This window comes from Herpailurus yagouaroundi, unplaced genomic scaffold (genome assembly GCF_014898765.1).
Source record: "Herpailurus yagouaroundi ecotype Mexico unplaced genomic scaffold, PumYag 28, whole genome shotgun sequence".
Taxonomy (NCBI): domain Eukaryota; kingdom Metazoa; phylum Chordata; class Mammalia; order Carnivora; family Felidae; genus Herpailurus; species Herpailurus yagouaroundi.
In genome coordinates this window covers 162,362,930-162,385,518 of record NW_024412376.1, presented here as the reverse complement: position 1 = coordinate 162,385,518, position 22,589 = coordinate 162,362,930, and the positions used below count along the sequence as shown (strand labels likewise).

The window sequence follows — 22,589 nt, the reverse complement described above, 5'->3', positions numbered from 1 at the left end:
GCGCGGGGCGGCCCCGAAGCGGGTTCTGCCCCTGGAAGCTCTGGAGGGAGGCGGCTGCGGCGCCGGGCCGGCGGCTGCGTTTCCACGTGCTCTCCGCGGCCGGTTGAAACCGTTGGCGGGCTCGGGCTGAGAGGTGAGGGGCGGAGGCCCAGAGGTCCGGCCCAGGAGGCTGGGGCTCAGACGGTGAGCAGGGGAGGGGGCGGCGTGGCTGATGCCCGCGTTTCCACCCTGAGAGCCCCTCCTTGGGCTTACCCTCGGAAGGAGGAGGCAGTCCATTCAGATCTCGTTCGTACTATGGAGTCGGGGATGGGGTCCTGGACTGAGGAAGACCGATTCTTCTCGGTTCTAAAACAGAAAGGGCCTCTGCCCCTGGGCAAACCAAGACGATGGGCCACACGGGACTGGGCTTCTGCGTTGTTGCAGGTCGGGGACGGGGCTGTTATCTCCCCTGAGCCCTCTGGGGAGCTCTGTCCCTAAGGAGGAGGCCTTAGGGCATAGCGGTTGAGAGCACCGTCTTGGGGTCGCTGTAACTGCCTGGGAGTCCGGGTTTGCCGCTAACTGGATGTGTGACCTTCTGCAAGTTACCTAATCGTTTGGTGCCTCCGTTTCTTGGTCTGTCAAAAGGGAGTATTAGAGAACCAAACTTAGTACTGTCGCAAGGATCCCATGAGCACAAACATATTAACCACCTATGACAGGGCTTGGCACATGGTAGGTGACCAGTTAATGCCAGGATTTTCTGCAGCATCTATCTCTGGGGAGACAGGGGAATGAGGTGGGGTGTACTTGCAAGGCTGACTTTCCTGCAGAGGGCTCACTTGGGACTTGTACCGGCACCCCCCCCCCCCCAGTCCCCCAGTGCCTAGCATGGTCCCTGACACGTGGTAGGCTTCCGTAGATGTTACCACAGCAGTGGAGGGGTGCTGGCGATGTGTGTGGGGAGGTAAGAGACATGGTTCCACTTCTCCCAGCCTCAGTTTGCTCATCTGTTAAGTGGAGATAGGTGTACTTGCCTCCTAGAGTGAATCATGGAGACGCTCATCAGCCCACGTTCAGGGGTCTCGGCAAGATGGTAGTGTGTGCTCCCCTAGCCTTCCTTTGCATCTTACTCTGGTTTTTTGGAATTCTCCTAGAAGGGGCTCCCGGCCCCTTGTTCCACAGATTGAAGGACTTGAAGTTGAGAGGGGACAGTGACTTGTTTGAAGTCACAGGGCTCACAGGGAACTGTGCTGTGGTTGCCCCCAGGTGGGCTGTGCCCAGTGGTGATGGGGTTTAGGTCTGTGAGAGAATGCTTTAAGAATAGTGAATGTAGGGGCGCCTGGGTGGCGCAGTCGGTTAAGCATCCGACTTCAGCCAGGTCACGATCTCGCGGTCCGTTGAGTTCGAGCCCCGCGTCGGGCTCTGGGCTGATGGCTCGGAGCCTGGAGCCTGCTTCCGATTCTGTGTCTCCGTCTCTCTCTGCCCCTCCCCTGTTCATGCTCTGTCTCTGTCTGTCCCAAAAATAAAATAAACTTTAAAAAAAAAAAAAAGAATAGTGAATGTAGTTTTTGTAAAAATAAACGATATAAAAATGTAGAGGGAGGAAGGTTTAAAAAAGGACTCCAAATCCCAATTCCAGAACTAAATGTGAGGTCATTGTATCAGGGAACAGGGTGGTAGACTAGGCACCCATGGGGTGGGGAGCCAGAGGAGATGAGCGAACTTATGAAGATAGATGGGTGGGTTGAGGGTCATGTTTAAAGAGATGTGGGTTTAGGAGGGGACTGGGTGTAATAGCATTGGTGGGCAAATCAGTAGGTCACAGCAAATACCCAAATTACCATTGGGTAAGGACGAATCTTTCCTATCTTATTTTTCACACAATGCTCCAAGGTAGATATTAGACCCATTTTATAGATGAACAGAATCTAGGAAGTTAGGAAACCTGAGGTCACTTTTCAGTGAGTCCATTTTTCTGAACGAGCTCAGGCTCCAGCTCATCTCTCTGGCCCTGACTCTACCGAACATTCAACAGAACGTGGCCACCATCCTGATAAGGGAGCTGAGGTGCCCCAAGTCCCTCACAAGTCCGCGTGCCCTTGTTGTCGCTGCCTGCTACCCCTCCGGTCCGCATCCGTTTCCAGCACCTGACATCCTCAGCTGTGACCCCAGTGGTAACCTTGCCCAGTGTGTGAGGATCTGGGAGTCCTTATGGTGCAGAATGGAAGGTCATTTGTGGAGCCTTTGATTTTTTTTCTTTCTTTTTGGATGAGGGTCTCAAGGTCCCATGTGCCCAGTAACAGCCAAGCAAATGGCCAAAGACGCTGACAAGTCCGACAGGCCGGGCAGAAGCTTTGGGCTTGTCTCGGGCTACCTCTGCCGCCTCCCGTGTCTCTGGCCTGATCACTTAGCCTCTCTGAGCCTCAGTTTTCGGTCACAGATGTTGGGGTGGTGGTATGATCAGACCTGTTCTGGAGGTGTTGGGTACAGTTGTGGCTGTAAATGTGAAATGATTGTATTCTGTAATTTGTCATCTTTCTCTTGGGTCCTGGCATGTGCTGAGAGCTCAGTAAATTGACCAGAGAGAGGAACAGACAGCCAGAAGCACACCCAGGGCCCGGCCCCCTTGGGGAAGGCACCCAGGTATATGCGCATGCTGACGCATACTTGGCATTGACCACAGGTCTGCTGAAATGAATTACAGTGACTTACCTGGGGTGAGAACCTGAGAACGCTCGCAACCAGTCCGGGAACACTGCCTTCTTTTCGTGTGTCCACATTTCTAGAAGGAAGAGCACCGAGAATCTCTGTACTGGGACCTGGCCTTGGGCACAGCGCGCAGGAGAGCCAGACAGGGAAAAAGGGACTCTTATTTAGGTCCAGCCCCTATGAAGCAAGCCATCTCTTCACACTTGGGGCTAAACATTGAAATACATAATAACCGAGCCCTGCGGATAAGGTGTCCTAACCGTCTTAATGCAGCTTGTCCGGCTTTCCAAATTTCCAAAGTATAAATGTTAGAAATTTAGCAAAAACGCCATTTGAAAGTTGACTTAAACTTCTTTCACATTTATTTAGTTTTGTGAAGTTTGAAAGTAATTTTTTGTCTTGGGCGGTGATTGCTGTCTTCAGTTAGAGGGCCGGAATTTTCAGAAGGCCTCTTTTTGTAAGTTCGTGGCACTTAACTGCTGCTGAGATTGTTAAGCGCAGGCAGACTTGGGACACCCAGGCTGCCATGCAGGTAGGATAGTTTGGAAATTGCTGTTCTTTGCAGCCCCGCCCCCCCCCCGTACGGACCCACCCAAGTGTTTACGGCACACAGGAAAGGTGTTCAGATGTGAAGCATCATCAAGGTGATCCTTGGCTAGCGCCGGGGTGTCCTCAGGGCTCTACGTAAGGGAGGGGTAAGCTCCTTACAAACCTTATCTCATTAACAAGCGGGTGACCGCACGGGCCCCATTGCAGATCCAGTGTAAAAATGCAGCGATGGTTCTAGAAATCCTGAGGCGCTGAGAGACTGGGTTCTATTCTGCTCTTTTTTAAAACAATAACAAATTTTAAAATGTGGACCTTTGCCACCAAAGACCAAATGAAAACGTTTGACGGGGTAATTTTCTAACGGACACGTGAGCAAATTCTAATCCTCTCCTGAATTGATGTTTACACCGTGTGTGGCTAATCCCCAGAGGGAGGACACGTTTTGCACAGATATTCCTGGCGTCTTTTTGGTCAACATCACTGGCTTCTTTCAGTGGATACCTTTTGTTTCCAGCTGTCCTTCCCAGGCCTTTAATTACTGACCTTCAGACTGAGTCTCCCAGTTGGATCTCAAAGCTGGTTGAAACCTTCTCTCGTCCCCTCTTCCCCCCGGATCGAGAAACAGAACAGACCTCTTTGCTCAGTCAGAAAGGTCTAGGCCACAGGTTTAGTTTGAGGTGGTATTTTTCATAGTTGGATCTCATAATGAAAGTATTTTTAAAATTTTGGGCAGATAATTTGGTTTAACAGAGCTGCTTGTTCGTTGCGGGTACAATGGCCGCCCGTTTCTTGGTGACTAACTAAGGATTCACTCTTGTTCTTACACAAAGGTGCCCCCGCAGACTGTTGAGTAATCTGTTGGTTCTGGTTCTAGCCTTTGTTCTCCCTTGGGAGGCAGGGCGGCCCATCACTTGTCCGGCGTTGTTTGAGCAGAGCCATCTGCTGCGTGCAAAATGCCGGGCTTGGAGGGAGCTGGCTCGTGGTTCACGTGACGTCAGCTCCCCAGGACTGGTGACTGGTTGACGGATGAGAAGATGGTCATGGTCGCTGCACGTCCCAGAACCACCACCACGTTTCCTCTGGACTCAGTGCTAGGCTGTGGCTGACCACGTGCCCTCCCTTGCCAAGCTACACTGGTGGCAAGCTGAGGAGGGGGACGCGGAGTGGGGACCTGTGTGTGTATGTAGCGTATCAGGCAAGGCTGATGTCCGACGGTGCCCACGGGGCAAGAGGCTTCCACGAGAGACGGCTGGGCCTTCGTAAACCCTGGGTGCAGCCAGGATGTACATTTCCATTCAAGGCCGGATGGAATGGAATTACCCTGCACCTTCCTTATGTGTGACCTCTCTGGCAGTGACCCAGAACATGGGAGTGGAGGGGAGAGAGTGATTATGTGCATGGGAATTCTCTGGGAATGCAAACTGCTCATCTGTGCGTAAGGATTTCTGTATGAGTCAAAGCGCACTGGTTTACTTGACCCTTACCTTCGCCTTTATAAGGAGGAGGAAAGTGCTGGGTCAAATAGTTGTCAGTATTTTTGCCATGCAACTTACTTATAACCTAAAATGACAACACTCTAAAACTCTAGTGGTTAAAAAATTATGTAGCCGTGGAAAGTTACTGTGACTCCTATAACACTTTCAGATGAATTTGTGTTTTGTCAAGCACAATAGCCTCTCCATGAAATCTATAAATGGTAATTATGTATTTGCACAGACATACTAAATCTTGGGGCAGCGCTTGGGACACGTGGGTGTGTGAACACCCTCCGTTAATTCAGTGCCTAGCAGCTGGGACTCCTTGACCTATAAGAAGGTTCTATAAGAACATATTCCATAAGAAGGTTCCCCTTCTTCTTCTCCCCCTCCTCCTCCTCCTCCCCCCCCTCCTCCTCCTCCCCCTCCTCCTCCTCCTCCTCCCCCTCCTCCTCCTCCCCCTCCTCCTCCTCCTCCTCCTTCTCCTCCTCCTCCTCCTTCTCCTCCTCCTCCTTCTCCTCCTTCCCCTCCTTCTCCTCTTCCTCCTCCTCCTCCTCCTCCTCCTCCTTCTCCTCTTCCTCCTCCTCCTCCTGCTCCTCCTTCTCCTCTTTTTCCTTCTCCTTTTGCTTCTTTTTAATCTTTACTTCTTTATTTTTGAGAGAGACAGCACAAATGAGAGGGGGGGCAGAGAGAGAGAAGGAAACACAGAATCCGAAGGAGGCTCCAGGCTCTGAGCTGTCAGTGCAGAGCCCACTGCAGGGCTCAAACCCGTGAACTGTGACATCATGACAGGAGTCAAAGTCGGATGCTTAACCAACTGAGGCACCCAGGCGCCCCTGTGATTCCACTTGTTTATCGATCCAACAAGAAGTCACGTGAAAGAGCCCCCTCCCTCCCCTACTCCCTGTCCACTAAGACTGAGGGGCACATCCTCATACTTTAACATCTGGATACATAGTAATGCTTATATGAATGTTTCCTGTGCTCTCAGAAATTTTTAGACCCCTTCTCCATTTTCTAAACCTTCCTGAATTCCCTCCTATGTTTTTGTTGTGTTTGGTGATCTGGAATAATTTCCAATTCATGCCTAACAGCACAGGGATGGAGGGCAAGCCAGCTTAACATTATTAGGAACGGTAAGACATTTTAAGATGTTTTGCTTAATGCCCCCAAAACTCTTCCTCCCTGGAGCCAGCCTTCCAAATTTAAATCCTCATCCGTTACTGTGTGACCTTAAGCAAGTTACTTCATCTCTCTGTGTTTCCATACCCGGTGTAAACTGTACACAATAATAGGCCTTCCCTCCTAGGGTTGCTATGAGGAGTAAATAAATTACTATGTGTACAGCTCTCAGAACCGGCCTGGCACACAGTGAGGTAACTGGGCTTAACAGATCACTGTTAATTACGACTTGACTTAGAGTTGTATGTGGATTGCTCATCAACGTAGATTCTGTTCTTTGTAGCTATTTTCACGTGAAACTATGGTTGAAAAGTGAGCGGTAGGATTGTTTATTGGGAATAAATGCTTCAGATTACAATGATAATTATTTTTCCTTTCTTTTCATGTTCTCTTCGGACAGGGTTCTAAACCTAACTTGGATCTAGAATACTTAACCATTTAGCTAAAAATGGTATTTTTTACATGCAATGCATGTGGCGAATCTGTGAAGAAAGTGCAAGTGGAAAAGCACGTGGCCGTTTGCCGAAACTGTGAGTGCCTGTCTTGTATTGACTGCGGTAAAGATTTCTGGTAAGTTCTACCTAATTCATGTAGATCGTAGTAAAGACCCAGACCAGTCTGGGAAGTCCTGGGCCCCATGAGGCCTTAAAAAAAAAAAATGGAGGCACATTTGAGCAAAGAAATTAAGAAAACAATTAAAAGTGCTCTGCAGCCTATTTGCTTTCCAAGGACAACCCGAAGAGAAGACAGAGGGAGGGGTGAGGGTGTGGGGAGCATGTGGTCCGTCGGTGGCACTCAGCATTACCAGACCCTGAGAGGTGACCACCCAGAGTAAGGCTACAGGGGCAAGGTGGGCTGGCCACATCGAAAGGCTGGATTAATGAACCAGAAACTGGTGTGGGGGGCAGGGAGGAGAGACGGGGTCCCCCCGCACAAGCTCGCAGGTGATGGTAGGAATGAGCCCCTGGCCCCCGGGTGCGTCTGGTACTTCCGCTGAGGGCTCTCTGGACAGGGGAGGACTTCGGGGGTGGGGGCAGGCCAGATTTTCACTTGCTTCTCTCCTCTTTGGGGTGGGTCATGGGTCATTGTTTGTAGGTGGCTCCCCTCAGTCCTCGGTTGCCTCCCCTCCGCTTCCCAGGGTTTAGGTGCAAAGGTGGCTTTTGGTGCCTCTGCCTCAGTGTCCTGTGTGGTATTTGGATTGATATTTACTAACAGTCCATTTTAATTTCATTCTCGAGCAGTGATTTTTTTCAAAAATATTTTTTTTTGAAAACTGCTAAAGTCTTTGTTCCTACCTAATCCTAGGGGGAAGCCTGACCTATAACACAGGGGAAAATCGGTTTTTTCTCATTGAGAGACTTTGCCCCCAGACTGGTCCCAAACATTTCCCCGAGGGTCCCGTGGGGCTTCCAAGTGATTGTAAGAGACAGAATCAAGTTTCTTTGTGTTCTGAGACTTGGCCGTCTAGAACTTTTTAGTGACAAGATAGCACCATTTTACTTCAAGTTTTAACTTCTTGTACAACTAATTACTGATTGCCTACTGTATAACCAGGAAATCATACAGACTTTGTTATTTAAAATAAAGCCACTCTGTTGCAGAGAATTATTTTCATTTCTTGTATTCTGCATATATTCACTTATGAGAAGAAAAAGAAGTACTGCCTGTCAATTTGGTTTAAGACGTTTGTATCTAAAACCGGGTGGAAGGTTTGGCTGTGGGCTCTACATGGAACAGTTCGGAAGACAGACAGTGCGCCTGCCCTGCCTGCCCTGCCCGGAGGTTATAAACAGTAAAACCACATGGAGGGCAGAGGGTAGGAGCAGCATGTGAGCAGGAGCCTCCGCTTGGAGAGTGGGTCTGACTGTGGAACTTTGTATCGCTTTGAAGGGGTGACGACTACAAAAACCACGTGAAGTGCATCAGTGAAGAACAGAAGTATGGTGGCAAAGGTTATGAAGGTAAAACCCACAAAGGCGATATTAAGCAGCAGGCATGGATCCAGGTAAGGTCTTTCTAGTTCATCAGGTAGCTGCTTCTGACCTCTTCCACTTTCTTTGGAAGCCTGAGAATAAATCCACCCTATGTGCAGACAAGATGCACAGACATTGCGTCTTAGGACAGACGGAGGCGGAGCTACTGGGCCTTGACAAAGAGTTCTTTATCTCTGTGTGAATAGAGCTGCAGTGCGTTTGGTCTTTAATGCGTACATTCCGCAGATTTCTTGCAAAAATGTTTTAGAATGCTCACTTGCCCTTGGCTACGAAACGGAACAGAAGCTTTCTAATCTTCATCTGCTTCCAGTGATCGTGCGGCTTTTTATCACTCAAACCGTGTTTTGCTCCGTCACATCTGCCAGTCGTCAGAATTGGGCAAAACAAAGTTGTTTTCATGAAGAAAAGGAATTTTCTACTTGAAGAAAACGGAAACATGCACAGTAAACATGGCGAGAGCAGCAAAGTCCCTAATTCACCGAGAGGTAGAGCTTCCGGGATGTTACTCCCCAGTCACAGAATAGTTAGGAGAAAGGATTCAGAACGGAAGGTAGGAGAAAGAGGAGACAAATGCCATCTTTGTGGAAATTCTCTACCCTCCTGGAAGCTGGATACGCAGTAGTTGACTCCCTTCGGTGATAGTTTAAATGTGAGTTTTCTGGTGTTCGCTAGCTTACCGAGTTAGCAGACTCCTGGGAGGGGAAGTCTTCCCGTTCACAAAGGACTAGTGACTGAGTCAGCCCAGTGCAGATACGGAAGCTGGTAAAACTGCTTATTTTAACTGAGATAGATCGGCTGGTGACCGTCAGCCTCACTTTGGGGCTCATACTGTATCTTAATCCTCCCCAGGAAGAGGTGACCTTCTAGGTCCTGAGCTTGAGGTACCTGGGTGTAGGAGTTCCGTCAGGCTTGCATGACACCCTCTAAAGCAGGGCCGGCAAACGCCAGACAGCCCGACGCAGCCACGCCCATTTGTTTCCATGTGGTCTGTTGGTGCTGGGAGCTGCAGGGGCATCGTTGAGTAGGTAGGGCAGAAACTGGACGGTCTGCAAAGCCTAAAACCTTTACTGCCTGGCTCTTTTCAGAAAAGGTTTGCCGACCCCTGCTGTACACTGTCAGGCTTCTGTGGCCGCACCACCGTATTAGGGGTCGAGTTCTCCTTCAGGTGCTGTCCGGGTCCACTGGTCCGCTAGCCGTCTGATTCCTCCCGGAACCCCTAGTTGACAGCGTAAACAGATGGGGAGGACTGAATGTGGTGTGCTGGCTGTTCTCCCATAGGGAAAAATCCTCATAGGGATTTTCCTTACATCCCTAAACCCTTCAGTTTTAAAGACAAATTTTGGAATCCTGTCAGTGTTCTAAAACTGAGCAACCTTCTAGATGTCTCTGTGCTTACACACAGGGAGTGGATAGACGGGTCGGGGAAAAGATCGCCCACTTGCTTGGGTCATGGCGTTTGCCTCTAAACTTTGTCACCAGCGCCCTGTTCTGACCCACATGCCACTCGGGCGGGTGCCCAGCCAGCTTCACTTCTTCCTTGTTCACGTTTGCGTCATGGTCTTAATTTGTTTTCTGCCTGGGTGCCGAGAGAAGCTTTGTCCTGTCCTCATCTCAGTATCCTGTATCCATTTCTTCAGGTCTGTGTATATATATATATATATATATATAGCTTTAATTCTTTCCTAATGCAGGGACACCGTCCTGCGCTCTGTGTTTCGTTCTCTTGGCTCATCGAGGACCATTTTTCTTGTGTACGGTCACTTCCTTAACTTTAGTAATTATCTTTCTTCTGCCTTCAATGATATTGCCATAAGCATCTTCTCAAGGTCACTAATTTAGGTCTCATCCCTGTTCTGTTCCTGCTACTTCAGACCTTATTTATTAGATCTTCGTGTCTTGGTCCTCAAGTAATTTCCTGGTCTGGATAATATCCATTTTCGTCGGATTCTTTTGATCACTTGTGTATATTTTTTTCCAAGATTTTAGAAAATTGTGGTAAGTGGTACGTTAAGCACGACATAGTTTACCATTTTAACCATTTTTAAGTACACAGTTGAGGACATTCACGCTGTTGTGCAACCGTCACCACCATCCATTGCCAGAACTTGTTCACCTTCCCAGACTGAAACTCCATCCCCGTTAAACACGGACTCCTCGTGTGCCCTCCGCCCCCAGCCCCTGGAACCTGCCATTCCGCTTTCTGCCTCTGAATTTGACTGCTCTAGGGACTTCATATACGCAAAATCATGTAGTGTTTGTCCTTTTGTGACTGGCTTATTTCGCTGAGCACAATGTCCTCCAGGTTCGTCAGTGTTGTCGCAGGTGTCAGAATGTCCTCCCCATTTAAGGTCGAGCAACATGACGTTGTGTGGACAGACCACGTTGTGTTTATACATCCATGTGTTGGTGGACACTTGGGTTGCCTCAGCCTTTGGCTATTGTGAGTAATGCTGCTGTGAACACGGATGTACACATATCTGTTGGAGTCCCTGCTCTCAGTTCTCTTGGGCCGTGCACCCAGAAGTGGAATTGCTGGGTTTTTCAATTTTTTGAGGAACCGCTCTCCTGTTTTCCATATGGCTGCGCCATTTTACGCTCCTGCTAGCAGCACACAAGGTTCTGGTTCCTTCTCATACTCCCCAACACTTTGCGGTTTTTTTGATAATAGGCGTCCAAGGGGGTATGACAGGGTGGTTTTGATTTGCATTTCCCTAGTGATAATGATGATAAGTATCTTTTCATGTGTTATTGGCCATGTGTACATCTTCTTTGGAGAAATGTCTATTCCTAGCCCTTTGCCCATTTTTTTAATCTTTTTTTTTTTTTTTAATGTTTGTTTTTGAGAGAGAGAGGGAGCGTGAGCGGGGCAGGGGCAGAGAGCAAGGGAGACAGGATCTGAAGTGGGCTCTACTGACAGCAGAGAGCTCACCACAGGGCTTGAACTCATGAACCACAGATTATGATCTGAGCTGAAGTTGGATGCTTAACTGACAGAGTCACCCAGCACCCCAAGGTTGTTTGTTTCTCACTGTTGAGATGTCGGAGTTCTTTAAATATTCAGGATATTAATGCCTTATCAGATAAACGATTTGCAAATATTTTCTCCTGTTCTATGAATTGCCTCTTCACTGTTGACAGTGTCTTTGATGTACAAAATTTTTAAAATTTTTATATAGTCCTGCTTTTTTGCTGTTGCTGTTTGTGCTTTTGGTGTCATGTGCAAGAACAAGAAGTCATTGCTAAATCCACTGTCATGACACTTTCCCCCTCTGTTTTCTTCTAAGGATTTTATGCTTTTAGCTCTTAAGGTTGGGTCTTTGATCCATTTTGAGTTAATATTTATGTGTAGTGTTAGGTAAGAGTTCAACTTCATTCTCTTCCATGTGGATATCCGTTTGCCCCAGCACCATTTGTTGAAAAGACTGTTCTTACCCCATGGAATGGTCTTGCCACCCTTTTTGAAAACCATTTGCCCATATAGGCGAGGTCTGTTTCTGGGCTCGCCACTGCATGGGCTGACATGCCCATCTTTATGCCAGTGCCATGCTTTTTTTTGATTACTCTAGCTTTGAAATCAGAAAGAATGAGACCTCCAACTTTGTTCTTTTTCATGATTGTTGTAGCTATTTGCTGTCCCCTCAGATTCTATGTGAATTTTAGGATGGAGTTTTCTATTTATACAAACAAACAAACAAACCCAAATGTCAACTGGATCTTCATAGGGATTGCATTTAGATCTGTACCAGTCACTTTGGTTAGTATTACCCTCTTAAGTCTTCCAATCTACAGACACGGGATGTCTTTCTGTTTATTTGTGTCTTCTTTCATTTCTTTCAATGTTTTATAGTTTTCAGTGTACAAGTCTTTCAGCCCCTTAATGATTAAGTTTTTTACGGATTTTATTGTTTTTGATGCTATTGTAAATTTTGGCATTGTTTTCTCAGTTTCCTTCTCAGCTTGTTGGCGTATGACATCTAGACCTGAATTTTCAAGTGTGGATTTTGAGTCCTATGGTGGCTGAATTTGTTGGTCCTCATGGGATCTTTAATGGAATCTTCAGTGTGTTCTACATGTCAGATGAAATCATCTGTGAACAGAGATGGTTTTCCTTCTTCCTTTCTAACTTGGATGCCTTTATTTCTTTTTCTTGCCTAATTGCTCTGGCTAGCACTTCTGGCACTATGGTGAACGCGTAAGCATAGACATGAGTACAAAATCTGGCCTTGGACTGCAAAACCTCTAGCCATCGAAGGACACTTAACCTGGCTTTCGTGAAACTCTTGTGCCAGTTGTTTATTACTTGTTTTATCTTCCTTTTTTAGAAAATTAATGAATTAATAAAAAGACCCAACGTGAGCCCCAAAGTGAGGGAACTTTTAGAGCAAATTAGTGGTTTTGACAACGTTCCCAGGAAAAAGGCGAAATTTCAGGTATGGATGGGATATGCCTTCCCTGGATGGAGGGGATGCGTGGCCCAGTGACTGAGCCTGCGGGCACCTGTCAGAACGGGACAAGTCAGGTTTTTTTGTGTGTCTGTTCCTTACAGAACTGGATGAAGAACAGTTTAAAAGTTCATAATGAGTCCATTCTGGAGCAGGTGTGGAGTATCTTTTCTGAAGCTTCTGGCAACGTAAGTCAGATCTAATTTCAGATTTGTAGTGTGGCAAAAAATGATTGGTAATAATGAAATGGGAATGTCTTATTTTTGGAGGTCAAGACAGCCTTCTTTTTCAGAGAGCCTCTTTGTGCCTTCATTTATGGGAAAGAATAAACTGAATGCACTGCAGAGAAGATTTCCTTATTGTGCAGAGAAAGGTATTTAATCCCAATGTTTGATAATGGTACCGGCTAACGTGAAATGGCTTGCTTAGAAATCAGGCAGTGGGATGCACTGGAAGGAGGAACTTGGGGCGTCTGACAGACCTGGTTTGAATCCCTGCTGTGCTGTTGGCCAAACGCTTGATCTTGGGCACTTTATTTAACCTCTCTGAGCCTCCGTTTCCCAGTCTTAAAAGAAAAGAAGACTTAAAGAAGTCCAATTCATGCACCGATTTGGGACTTAGTGACTGATCTCGTGCTGGGCCCTGAACAAACACCGTAAAATAGCTCAGGCAGTGACACAGCCAGGAAGGAAAATAAACCGTGAGGACATAGGGAGTGACTAGGGGTTCCTTTAGGCGAGGGGTTCACAGAAGGCCCCATACGTGCATTAAAGCAGCCGAGGCTCTGGAAGCATCCCTCCCCGTGCCCGGGCTTAGTGGGCATCCGATGCGCGTCTGTCTCCTTCCTTCTGTGGAGTGGGGATCCCTCTGGCGTAATCATCCGCCGCCTGTCAGGTTCCATCTGAGGGACCCCTCGGTGTGGAGCACATGCAGAGTCTTGGTCTGGTACCGTGTGGCCTCCTTATAGGTGACGTCGTTAATTAAAAACACTTCCCCATTAATTCACCTGCACCTTGCTCCTGTTTGGAGCCTATACCCCATCTGTGGACTGAAATCAGTAGCAGTTTTCAAAAACAACAATGGGGTTTTCCCTTTTTTTTTTTTTTTTCCCCCAAGTAGGCTGCACACCCATCGTGGGGCTTGAACCCACGACCCCGAGACCAAGAGTTGTGTGCTCCACCAACTGAGCCAGCCAGGTGCCCCCGACAGTGGGGTTTTCTGACCATCTTTTATTCTACTCGCCGTGCCAGGAGTTGACTGACTTATAGAGAGAACAGTTTGGGCAGCAAATTGGAATAAACGGTGAAACTGTCCTGTCGTGGCTCTTCCAGAACAAACAGATTGGGCCTTTGGAATCTCATAACCAGTCATGTATGTGCCACCTTTGCTCAGGGGCCCCGCCGATCTTCTCTGTGGTCTTCTAGTACGTGTGCTGCCGGAGCACGCCCTGTCACCAGTCGTTTGATTAGCGTTTAGGTGCTACTGTTTTTTAAGGATTATTTTAAGGATTATTTCCATTATTTTAAGTAAGAATCAAAGATTTGGGATTACTTCGTTCACTGCAGAGTTTTTTTTTTAATTTTTTTTTTTTTTCAATGTTTATTTATTTTTGGGACAGAGAGAGACAGAGCATGAACGGGGGAGGGGCAGAGAGAGAGGGAGACACAGAATCGGAAACAGGCTCCAGGCTCCGAGCCATCAGCCCAGAGCCTGACGCGGGGCTCGAACTCCCGGACCGCGAGATCGTGACCTGGCTGAAGTCGGACGCTTAACCGACTGCGCCACCCAGGCGCCCCAGCAGAGTTTTTTTTTAAAAAGTTGTTTCTGATTTCCCTTTTGAAGCTGTGAACATATTAAGTCAATGAAGAATCAGTACGCAGCCCGTGGCCAACTGAGCTCTGTAAAACACGGCTTATTTTTGTTTTGCCTCTGCCCTGTGACCTTCACGGCACAACCCAGTGTGAGTGGCGCAGACGGCTCTGTGGCCCCGTCCGTACACACCTCTGGTGTTCATCCCTCCCGTTACTATGTGCTGGGCATCCAGCCGGAGGCCCTGGATCCTCTGCTCCTGGGGGGGGTGGATTTCCCGTGCCCCAGGACAGCGTGCCTGGTCCCCGCGCACACAGCTGTAATGAGGCTAAAGTCCTGCCCTCACAGAGCTGTGTTCCAGTGCGGGACAGATGATGGCGTATGCAGTTCCCGGCCCTGATGGCAGGACAAGGCGCGGAAGCCCTAGGAGGAACGGCAGGCGAGAGGAGGGGCTCTGTTAGGAAAGAGGGTCGGTGCAGGTGTCTCTGAGGAGAGCCTGGAACGAAGCAGAATATGGGGAATGAGTTTGTCTACCCATCACCGAGTAGCTGCCAGATGGGGTGCGTGTGTCCCTCTCCCTGGGTGCGGAGGGGAGGCCCCAGCTAGAGACTTGGTCTGAAGGGGGCAGAAGGCGGGTTGAGGTGTGTGGCTCTCAGTGGTCATAACAGTGCCTTCCCATAAGCTAGGAAGGAAATTGTAGGCTAGGAGTCAGGCGACTTGGGCTGCTTCTTCCTCCTTCCTGACTTTGTTTCTGAGCCCACTGCCTGCCTTTGTGCCATGCGCCTGGCCTGGCTGGTGTCTCTGACCTGCTGGGGAAACGCAGACGCTGTGCTCTCAGCCGGAGTTGAGCACTGAGTGAGGCGTGACCTTTGTAGAGCGTCTGTACTTGAGCGAAAGCCAGTCCCTGTTTTGGCTCAGTTTGGGGGACGGTAGCTCCCTCCTTGAGACCTACTCTCCCAGATGAAGGAGACTGGAGGTGACTGGTCTGTCACCTGGCTGGTAACTAACGGAGATGGGTCTTGGGCGCTGACATCCAGTGGTTCCCGCCGCACCCGAAGCAGCCCCATCCAGACGCGTTAGGACTCACCAGAAGCTCAGGACATTGCTGGGGTCATCCTTGAGAAGGGGCTGACATAGAGACCAGCACAGGTTCAGGGTCAGGGAGTGCAGCCGGCAGTGGCACTCATTTTGCTGGGGTGGTTGTTCTCAGTCGGATCTGTGCACTGGCTTGCATAAGGTAGAGTGCGGCTTGTGGTTCCCTAGCTTTCTGTGGCTCCCTGTGCCCCATGCTTCCCACTCTGCGGGTCCACACTCCATCCAGGTGTCCCACATCCCTTCCTCAAGGGCAGCTCCTCTGTTCTCAGTGAGTAGATTGCGCTGGTCCAGTGCTCCAGAGTTTACAGAACCTTTCCTGGAAGTGGCTTATTTAAGCATCCTCGGTCTACTCGTCCTTACTCAGCACCGTGAGCTGCTAAGCACATGACATAACTTTCCATTTTATTCGCCCATGAACCATATGACTTTCGTTCTACTACCTTTCATTTTATCAGTGAGGAAGTTGGTTCGGAGCAGATAAATAACTTGCCCTGAGTCACCCGGCTCGGAATTAACAGAGCTGGTGCTCGAACCCAGGTCTGCAGATGCATAAATCCAGTGGTTTCCGCCACACCAATGTGCTCGTCTTCTATCAGAAAGGTGGAGAGTGAGCCAAAATTAAAGGTCTAGCGTAAGTGACATAAGGATTCTTCACTTTCCCAGTGGAAGGAAAATGTCTATTAAATGCAGGGTGGGGTGTGGGCTCGGGGGGAAGGTTTTTTTTCCCATTTGATATGTTTACTGCTACGTTTTAGCTCTTGGCGGGGGAGGCGGTCACAGTAAAATGGTAAGTAGTAGACATTTTTCTTGCAACAGTTTGCTCAGTAGATGCCTGCTAATGACGTGCACGAATGTCTGGAATGAGTATTTATGTGTCTCTCGGTTTTGCTTAATAATAAGGAACCGGTCAGTAAGGGGCAGGACCGACAGCCACTCAAGCAAGGGGCCAACCCGCCCGGCGTAGAACTTTCCACAAAGGTTCCAGCTTCCCACACAAGTGACCCCCCAGAAAAGCAAGCAGAGGTGAAGAAGAATAAAAGAGAAAGGAAGGAAGAAAGGCAGAAGAATAGAAAAAAAGAGAAGAAAGAACTAAAATTAGAAGGCCACCAGGAGAATTCAAGGGGTCAGAAGCCTAAGAAGCGCAAAACAGGGCAAGAGCAAGAGGCCGATCAGGAGGCTGGAGGGGAGGCCCCGGGCTCTGCAGGGAAGAGGAGCCAGAGCAAGGGGGGCAAGGCCAGGGGGGCGGTGGACGGAGCCAGAGACGCCAAGGAGGAGCCGACGAAGCCGCCGCCCGGGAAGAGAAAGAAGCACGCGGACGGTACGTGGCTGGCGTTTGCTCTGGGCTCCGGTACGAGGGTCGGGAAGCGGTGAATTTGTGTCAGACCTCGCGTTTGGAACAAGTAAGGCAAAGAGCGTAAGCTTTGGGATCGGGCCGACCCGGGCTCAGGTGACGGCACCCGTCCACTCGCCGTGTGCTCACCTGACCCCGAGGTGGAGAAGCCCGCGGTGCTGGGTGCCCGGGGAGCGGGTCCTCCTGGCGGATGCACCGGGCCTGGCCGTGCGCGGCGTTCATTAAATGGCAGCCGCTGTCATAAATGCAAAATCTTGTTCTCGCGTTTACTCTTTCTACTCTCCTAGATGAAGCAGATACCAAGAAGAAAAAGAGGAAGCTCTCAGGACATTCTGAGGGTGGAGAACCGGAAAACCATGGGGCTCCTGCAAAAGGTATCGCCGCCATCCTTTGGAGAGGTCTGCCCTTGAGGGTGTGGGGGGAGGAGGCGACCCGGGGCCTTCAGGCGGATCCTCCCCTCCGGAGGCACGGGGAGGGCTGGACGCAGATGCAGACACGGCGTGGCTCCAGAGGGGAGAAAGGAGCTGTGTGAGCCACTCCGCAGCGTCGGTCTAGCTCTAAGGGGAAGATGGCCTGGACTGGGAACCCATTCTCTTTGGAACTGCAGATAAACCCAGCACGGCTTTCTGAGACCTTGTTCCCTTTCCCTGCTTCCCTCCCCCCTGCCCCTCATTACTCTCCCGGAAGTACCCGCCACACTTAGCTGCCCCGCCCCCCACCTCCTCTTGTTCCCGGGGTCCCTGTCTCCCTGTCTCCCAGTGTGTCCCTGTCAGAATCCAATTCCTGGCCTTTAAAGGTCCCCTCAGACGCTGCCTCCTCCACAGAGCTGCCCCCACTTCCTCCGGCCTGAAGCATTCCCTGGGGCCCTGCTGATGCACAACAGACTCGAGGACTCACCCGGGAGGGGAGGCTTTACTAATGGGGGTTCAGTAACTGCCTGAGCTGGGTTACACCTCTTTGCCTGGATCCCCCCCACTCCCAAATTGGGCTGCATGAGGCCTTTTTTTTTAGTTTAATTTGTTTTGAGAGGATAGTAGATTCACATGCAGTTGTAAGAAATTATAATAGAGACCTAAGGATCCACGCGCCCCTTGCCCAGCTTCCTGCTAGGGCCACAGCGGGCACAACTATCCTGTCTCCACAGGGTGCTGACACTGACCCAGTCAGGAGACCGACGTTTCCATCACCACAGGGAGCCCTCTGTGGGCCCTTTTATAGCCATGCCCTTACCCGCCACCCCGCCTGCCCCCAACAATCACTAATCCGTTCACCGTTTCTGTACTTCTGTAGTTTCAGAACGTTACCTAAATGGCATCATCTAGTATGTGAATTCTTGAGATTACCACTTTTCCCTCAGCATTATTCTCTGGAGATGCATCCAGGTGGCTGCATGTGTTGGTAATCCAGTCCCTCTGCTGTTTAGTAGCCCGTGGCGTGGACATACCCCCGTTCGTCTGACCACTCCTCTCTTGAAGGCCCAGCCTCCACTTGCTATAAATAAGCTGCTGTCAGCATTTACGTACAGGTTTTCATGTGAACGCACATCACTTTGTGGAAGAAATGTCCAGGAGTGCAGTCGCCGTGTGGTGTGGTGACTGCGTGTTTGGTTTTTAAAGAAACCGCCAACTTTTTCTAGAGTGGCCGTACCATTTTATAATAGCCCCAGCAGTGTGTGCCTCACCCAGTTTTCCCACATCTCAGCCAGGGTCTGGTGGTGGTACTTTGTTGTTGTTGTTGTTGTTTTTGTTAGCTATCCTGATAGGCGTGTGGTAATAGCTCGGGTGATTTTAATTTGTTTATCCCTAATGATGTTGAGTATCTTTTCATGTATTATTCGCCATCTGTATATCTCTTGATATTGAAACGTCTGTTCACGTCTTTTGCTTCTTTTCGAATTGGATTTTCTTTTTTACTGTTAACTTTTGAGAGTTTTTTATGTATCCTATTCTAAATACTAATCTTTTGTGGGATGTGGGGTTTGCAAGGTTTTTTTTCCCCTTCAGTCTATAGCTTTTTTATCCTCTTGACAATCTTTTATAGAACAGATTTTTTTCATTTTGATTTAGTTTAATTTGTCCATTTTCCCTTTAATAGGTCATGCTTTTGGTGCCAAATCTGGGAAGTCTTTGCTTAACCCTAGATCCCCAAGAGTTTTTTTCCTGTGTTTTTTTCCTAAATGTTTTACAGTTTAACATTTTACTCTTGATCTTAAGCCCGTGATCCATTTTGAGTTGATTTTTATGTAACGAATGAGACTTAGTACAAGGTTCATTTTTTTTGCCCATCAGTGTGCTATTCCGGCACCATTTGCTGAGAAGGCCCTCACTGAATCACTTTTGTACCTTCGTCAGAAATCAGTTGTGCATATTTGTGTAGTTCTGGGCTCTTGATTCTGTTTCGTCTGCCTGTATGTGTGCCCCCTACCAACACAGTCTCGATCGCTTTAACTCTATCTGAAGTCTTGAAACTGGGCAGGCTTTATTCTTTGTCAGAATTAAGTTTTAGAATAATCTTGTTGAGATCTACAAAAACTCTTCCTGTGATTATATAGGATATGTGTGATTTTGTAGATTTCCTTGGGATTTTCTGCAGAGGTAATCACGTCATCTTCAAACAGGGGCAGTTTTATTTCTTCCTCTCGGATCCATAGCACTGCTCTTTCCTTGCCTTGTCTTCTTGCATTGGCAAGAATTTCCATCACAGTGTTGAGTAAAAGTGGTGAGAGCAGACAGCCTTGCTCTGTGCCTGATCGAAAGAAACATTACATCTTTCACTTTAAGTCACGTTAATTGTAGGTTTTTGCTGGATGCTCTTTATCTAAAGTTCCCTAAAGTTCCCTTTATCTAAAAGTTCCCTTTATCTAAAGGAGTTCCCCTGTGTCCCTATTTTTCTAAGAGTTTTTATCACGAATGTGTTGAGTTTTGTCACACACGTTTTCTACATTGATTGATGTTACTGTTTTTTTCATTAGCAATTAATGTGAATTGCACTGATTGATTTTTAAATACCGAGCCAGCCTTTCATCCCCAGAATAAACCCACTTTCTTGTGGTGTATAATTTTCTTATGTGTTACCTAACTGCTAGATTCTACTTACTAATATTTTGGTAGGTATATTGACATCTGTATTCATGAGGGATACTGGTCTGTAGGTTTCTTAATGCTCTTTTTTTTTTTTTCTTTTGGTTTTCTCTTGCTCAGACTGTGTAATTTCTATTGTTTTATCTTCCAGTTGACTGATTCTTTCCTCTCCCCTCTCCGTTCTGTCCGTCCACTGAGCTTTTCAGTTCAGCTACCATATTTTTCAGTGCTAAAATTTCCTTTTGGTTCTTTCTTTTTTTTTTTTTTTTTGGCTGAGTGTTTCTACTCTTGTTCCGAGTGTACACATAATTGCTTACTGAAGTACTTTTATTTTGGAATGATGAATGGTTTTCAGTTGGCACCTGGACATTTTCACAGGTTAGAAGATTCTGGGTCTTATTTCAACTTCTTTTAACTGGCTTTTCCTCACGTGACTTGGCAGGGGAAGCGGGGGCAAGACCTCACTACGGCAGGTGGGGGGAAGACCAGGCTGCCCGCCCGACCTCCGCTGCTCCCTGGAGGAGGCACTCCTTGCTAGTGCGGCCGGGGTGGCAGTTCTGGCTCCCCCCGTGGTCGCCGCTGACCGCGGCCACGGCCTCGTTACCAGCCGGCACGGACGAAAGTCCCGATTTCGTACTCGGCCTTCTCTGACGCCTCCCCTCATCACAGCCTTGAGGGTGGGAGCCACGAACTCCTTCTGAGGTGTTTAGCTGGAGGAGAGTGGGGACTGTGGAGGAGTTGTGTCTCGGTGGGCTGTTCCTTTCTTGGCCTTTCGCTGAGGAGGATCACGCTCTCGTGGGGGCTTTCTCTGTTGGCTTTCCAGGTTGCCAGCTTCTTGAGCTCCAAATCTGGGCTCTCTGGAGCAAAGAGAAAACACAGGGAGCTCACTACCAGGTCGCTCCTCAAGTCTCGAGGCCCCTACCCGGTCCGCCTTCTTGCCCTCTTTCAGAGTCGTCTTGCGTTTGTCTGACTAGACTTCCGGGGGTTTGGCCGTTCCCAGCAGACAGAACAGGCAAAAGTACACCTGCTGCATCTTCCCGGAAACAGGTCCCCTAGATGAGCCTTGAGCCTGCAAGATAGCCGGTGTCACAGCCCGTGTCTGTGGCTGTCCTCTGCCGTCCGAGGCTGAGCTGCCTTTGTTCCCCTATGTCTTGCTCACCATGCTTGGCCAGCCCCGTGATCTTGGCGGACCCTCGGGGACACTTGTGAGTTCATCGGATACAGCCGTGCCTTTTTACAGGCACCTGTACAGTTGATGGTACTTGGGATGCCTACTTGACCCGCTCACTCGGAGAGCGAGTCCCGAAGGGGAGTCAGGCTTGTAGGCCACTGCGAGCGGACAGGTCCAGCACCTGCTACGCGGTACGGTCAGGGTCGTTAGTTCATTTCCCGGATAGCAAATAGATGTCGCCCACATGGCTGCTTTATCCCTCTGGCAGTACACCGAAACAAAATGTTTTACGTATTACTCTTCATATTGTAGGTAAATTCAACTGGAAGGGAACTATTAAAGCAGTTCTGAAACAGGCCCCGGACAACGAAGTAGCAATCAAAAAGCTAAGGAAAAAGGTATGGCGCACAGACGCAGGTGCAGAAGCTGGGGACAGCCACTTCTTTATTTCAGGATGTACAGTTCTTGGTTTTCCTAACCTAAAACACTACAGATGTGGATCTCAGTGATTTTCCAGCAGCTCAGTAGCCCCTCGGGACTGGCGGGGGGCGGGAATTGGACCCCATCCCATCGCACTTCCTTAGCCTGAACGGTGCCTGTGTTAAAGTTGGGAATTATTATTCTTTTTTTTTTATTTATTTATTTTTTTAACGCTTATTTTTATTTTTGAGACAGAGAGAGACAGAGCATGAACAGGGGAGGGTCAGAGAGAGGGAGACACAGAATCCGAAACAGGTTCCAGGCTCTGAGCTGTCAGCACAGAGCCTGACGCGGGACTCGAACTCATGGACCGCGAGATCATGAGCTGAGCCGAAGTCGGCCGCTCAACCGACAGCCACCCAGGCGCCCCTGGGGATTACTGTTCTTGATGTCTTGCCGTCGTTTGCTTATTCCAGAGCGGTGGTTCCTCTGTGTTTGCTTTTAACTTTGTGTCGACGTGTGACAGGCTGCACGTGCGGGTGCTGCGCGAACAGCTGCGCGAACCCACGAGCAGGACACACCCGTGTCACCGGCACCTGCGTTTCTTTTCTGTTTTACTGTTGGCCTCGTTCTGGGTTAAAGGAAGAACCTTGAGGTACATTTTCAGGACACATCACCCACTTGATGATTGTTTCTCCCCGTGAAGGTTTTAGCTCAGTATTACGCGGTGACAGAGGAACACCACAGATCGGAAGAGGAGCTCCTGACCATCTTTAACAAGAAGATCAGCAAGAACCCCACCTTCAAGTTAGTAAAGGACAAAGTCAAGCTTTTGAAATGAACGTTTTTCTACTTAAAAATTGAATCCATTCTGTTGATTTTTTTTCACTGCTGTTTCTAAAACATGTAATGAGTTACAACAACTCCAATATTGCTTTTTCAAAGCTGTATTTTTAAGTTACAGAAAAAGTCTATTTTTGGTAGAACTTTTATGAGAAAATAAAATATATTCTTATCCAAAATTCAAAATCTGTGGTGGTGAAAATTATTGTACTTTAAAAAATACTCTTGGGGCACCTGGGGTGGCTCAGTTGGTTGAGCGTCCAACTCTTGACTTGGGCTCAGGTCACAATCCCAGGGTTGTGGGTTCGAGGCCCGCTTTGAGCTCTGTGCCAATAGCAGGGAGCCTACTTGGGATTCTCTCTCTCTCCCTCTCTCTCTGCCCCTCCTGCACTTTCTTTCTCGCAAAGCAAAGAAACTTTGAAAAAAAAAAGCAGAAGCAGCAGAGCAGAAATTAACCTCCATGTCTGGTTCTATCCAGTTACACATGCTT

General features: G+C 48.6%; 1 protein-coding gene across 4 annotated transcripts; it reads left to right on the top strand.

The window, feature by feature from the left end:
- Window positions 1-19: 19 nt before the first annotated feature.
- Window positions 20-22,285, top strand: LYAR (Ly1 antibody reactive). Of its 4 annotated transcripts, none has more exons than XM_040487946.1 (9): window positions 20-133; window positions 6,295-6,464; window positions 7,785-7,899; window positions 12,211-12,318; window positions 12,435-12,518; window positions 16,135-16,552; window positions 16,873-16,959; window positions 21,149-21,234; window positions 21,963-22,285. In XM_040487946.1, the coding sequence occupies exons 2-9, from the start codon at window positions 6,343-6,345 to the stop codon at window positions 22,095-22,097; spliced, it is 1,155 nt and encodes a 384-aa protein (XP_040343880.1). In that variant the 5' UTR covers window positions 20-133; window positions 6,295-6,342; the 3' UTR covers window positions 22,098-22,285. The 4 variants fall into 4 exon arrangements, with proteins under 4 accessions (XP_040343880.1, XP_040343891.1, XP_040343912.1 ...); XM_040487957.1 differs by having other exon boundaries at window positions 32-133; window positions 6,291-6,464; XM_040487978.1 differs by having other exon boundaries at window positions 32-183; window positions 6,291-6,464.
- The last annotated feature ends 304 nt before the right edge of the window (window positions 22,286-22,589 follow it).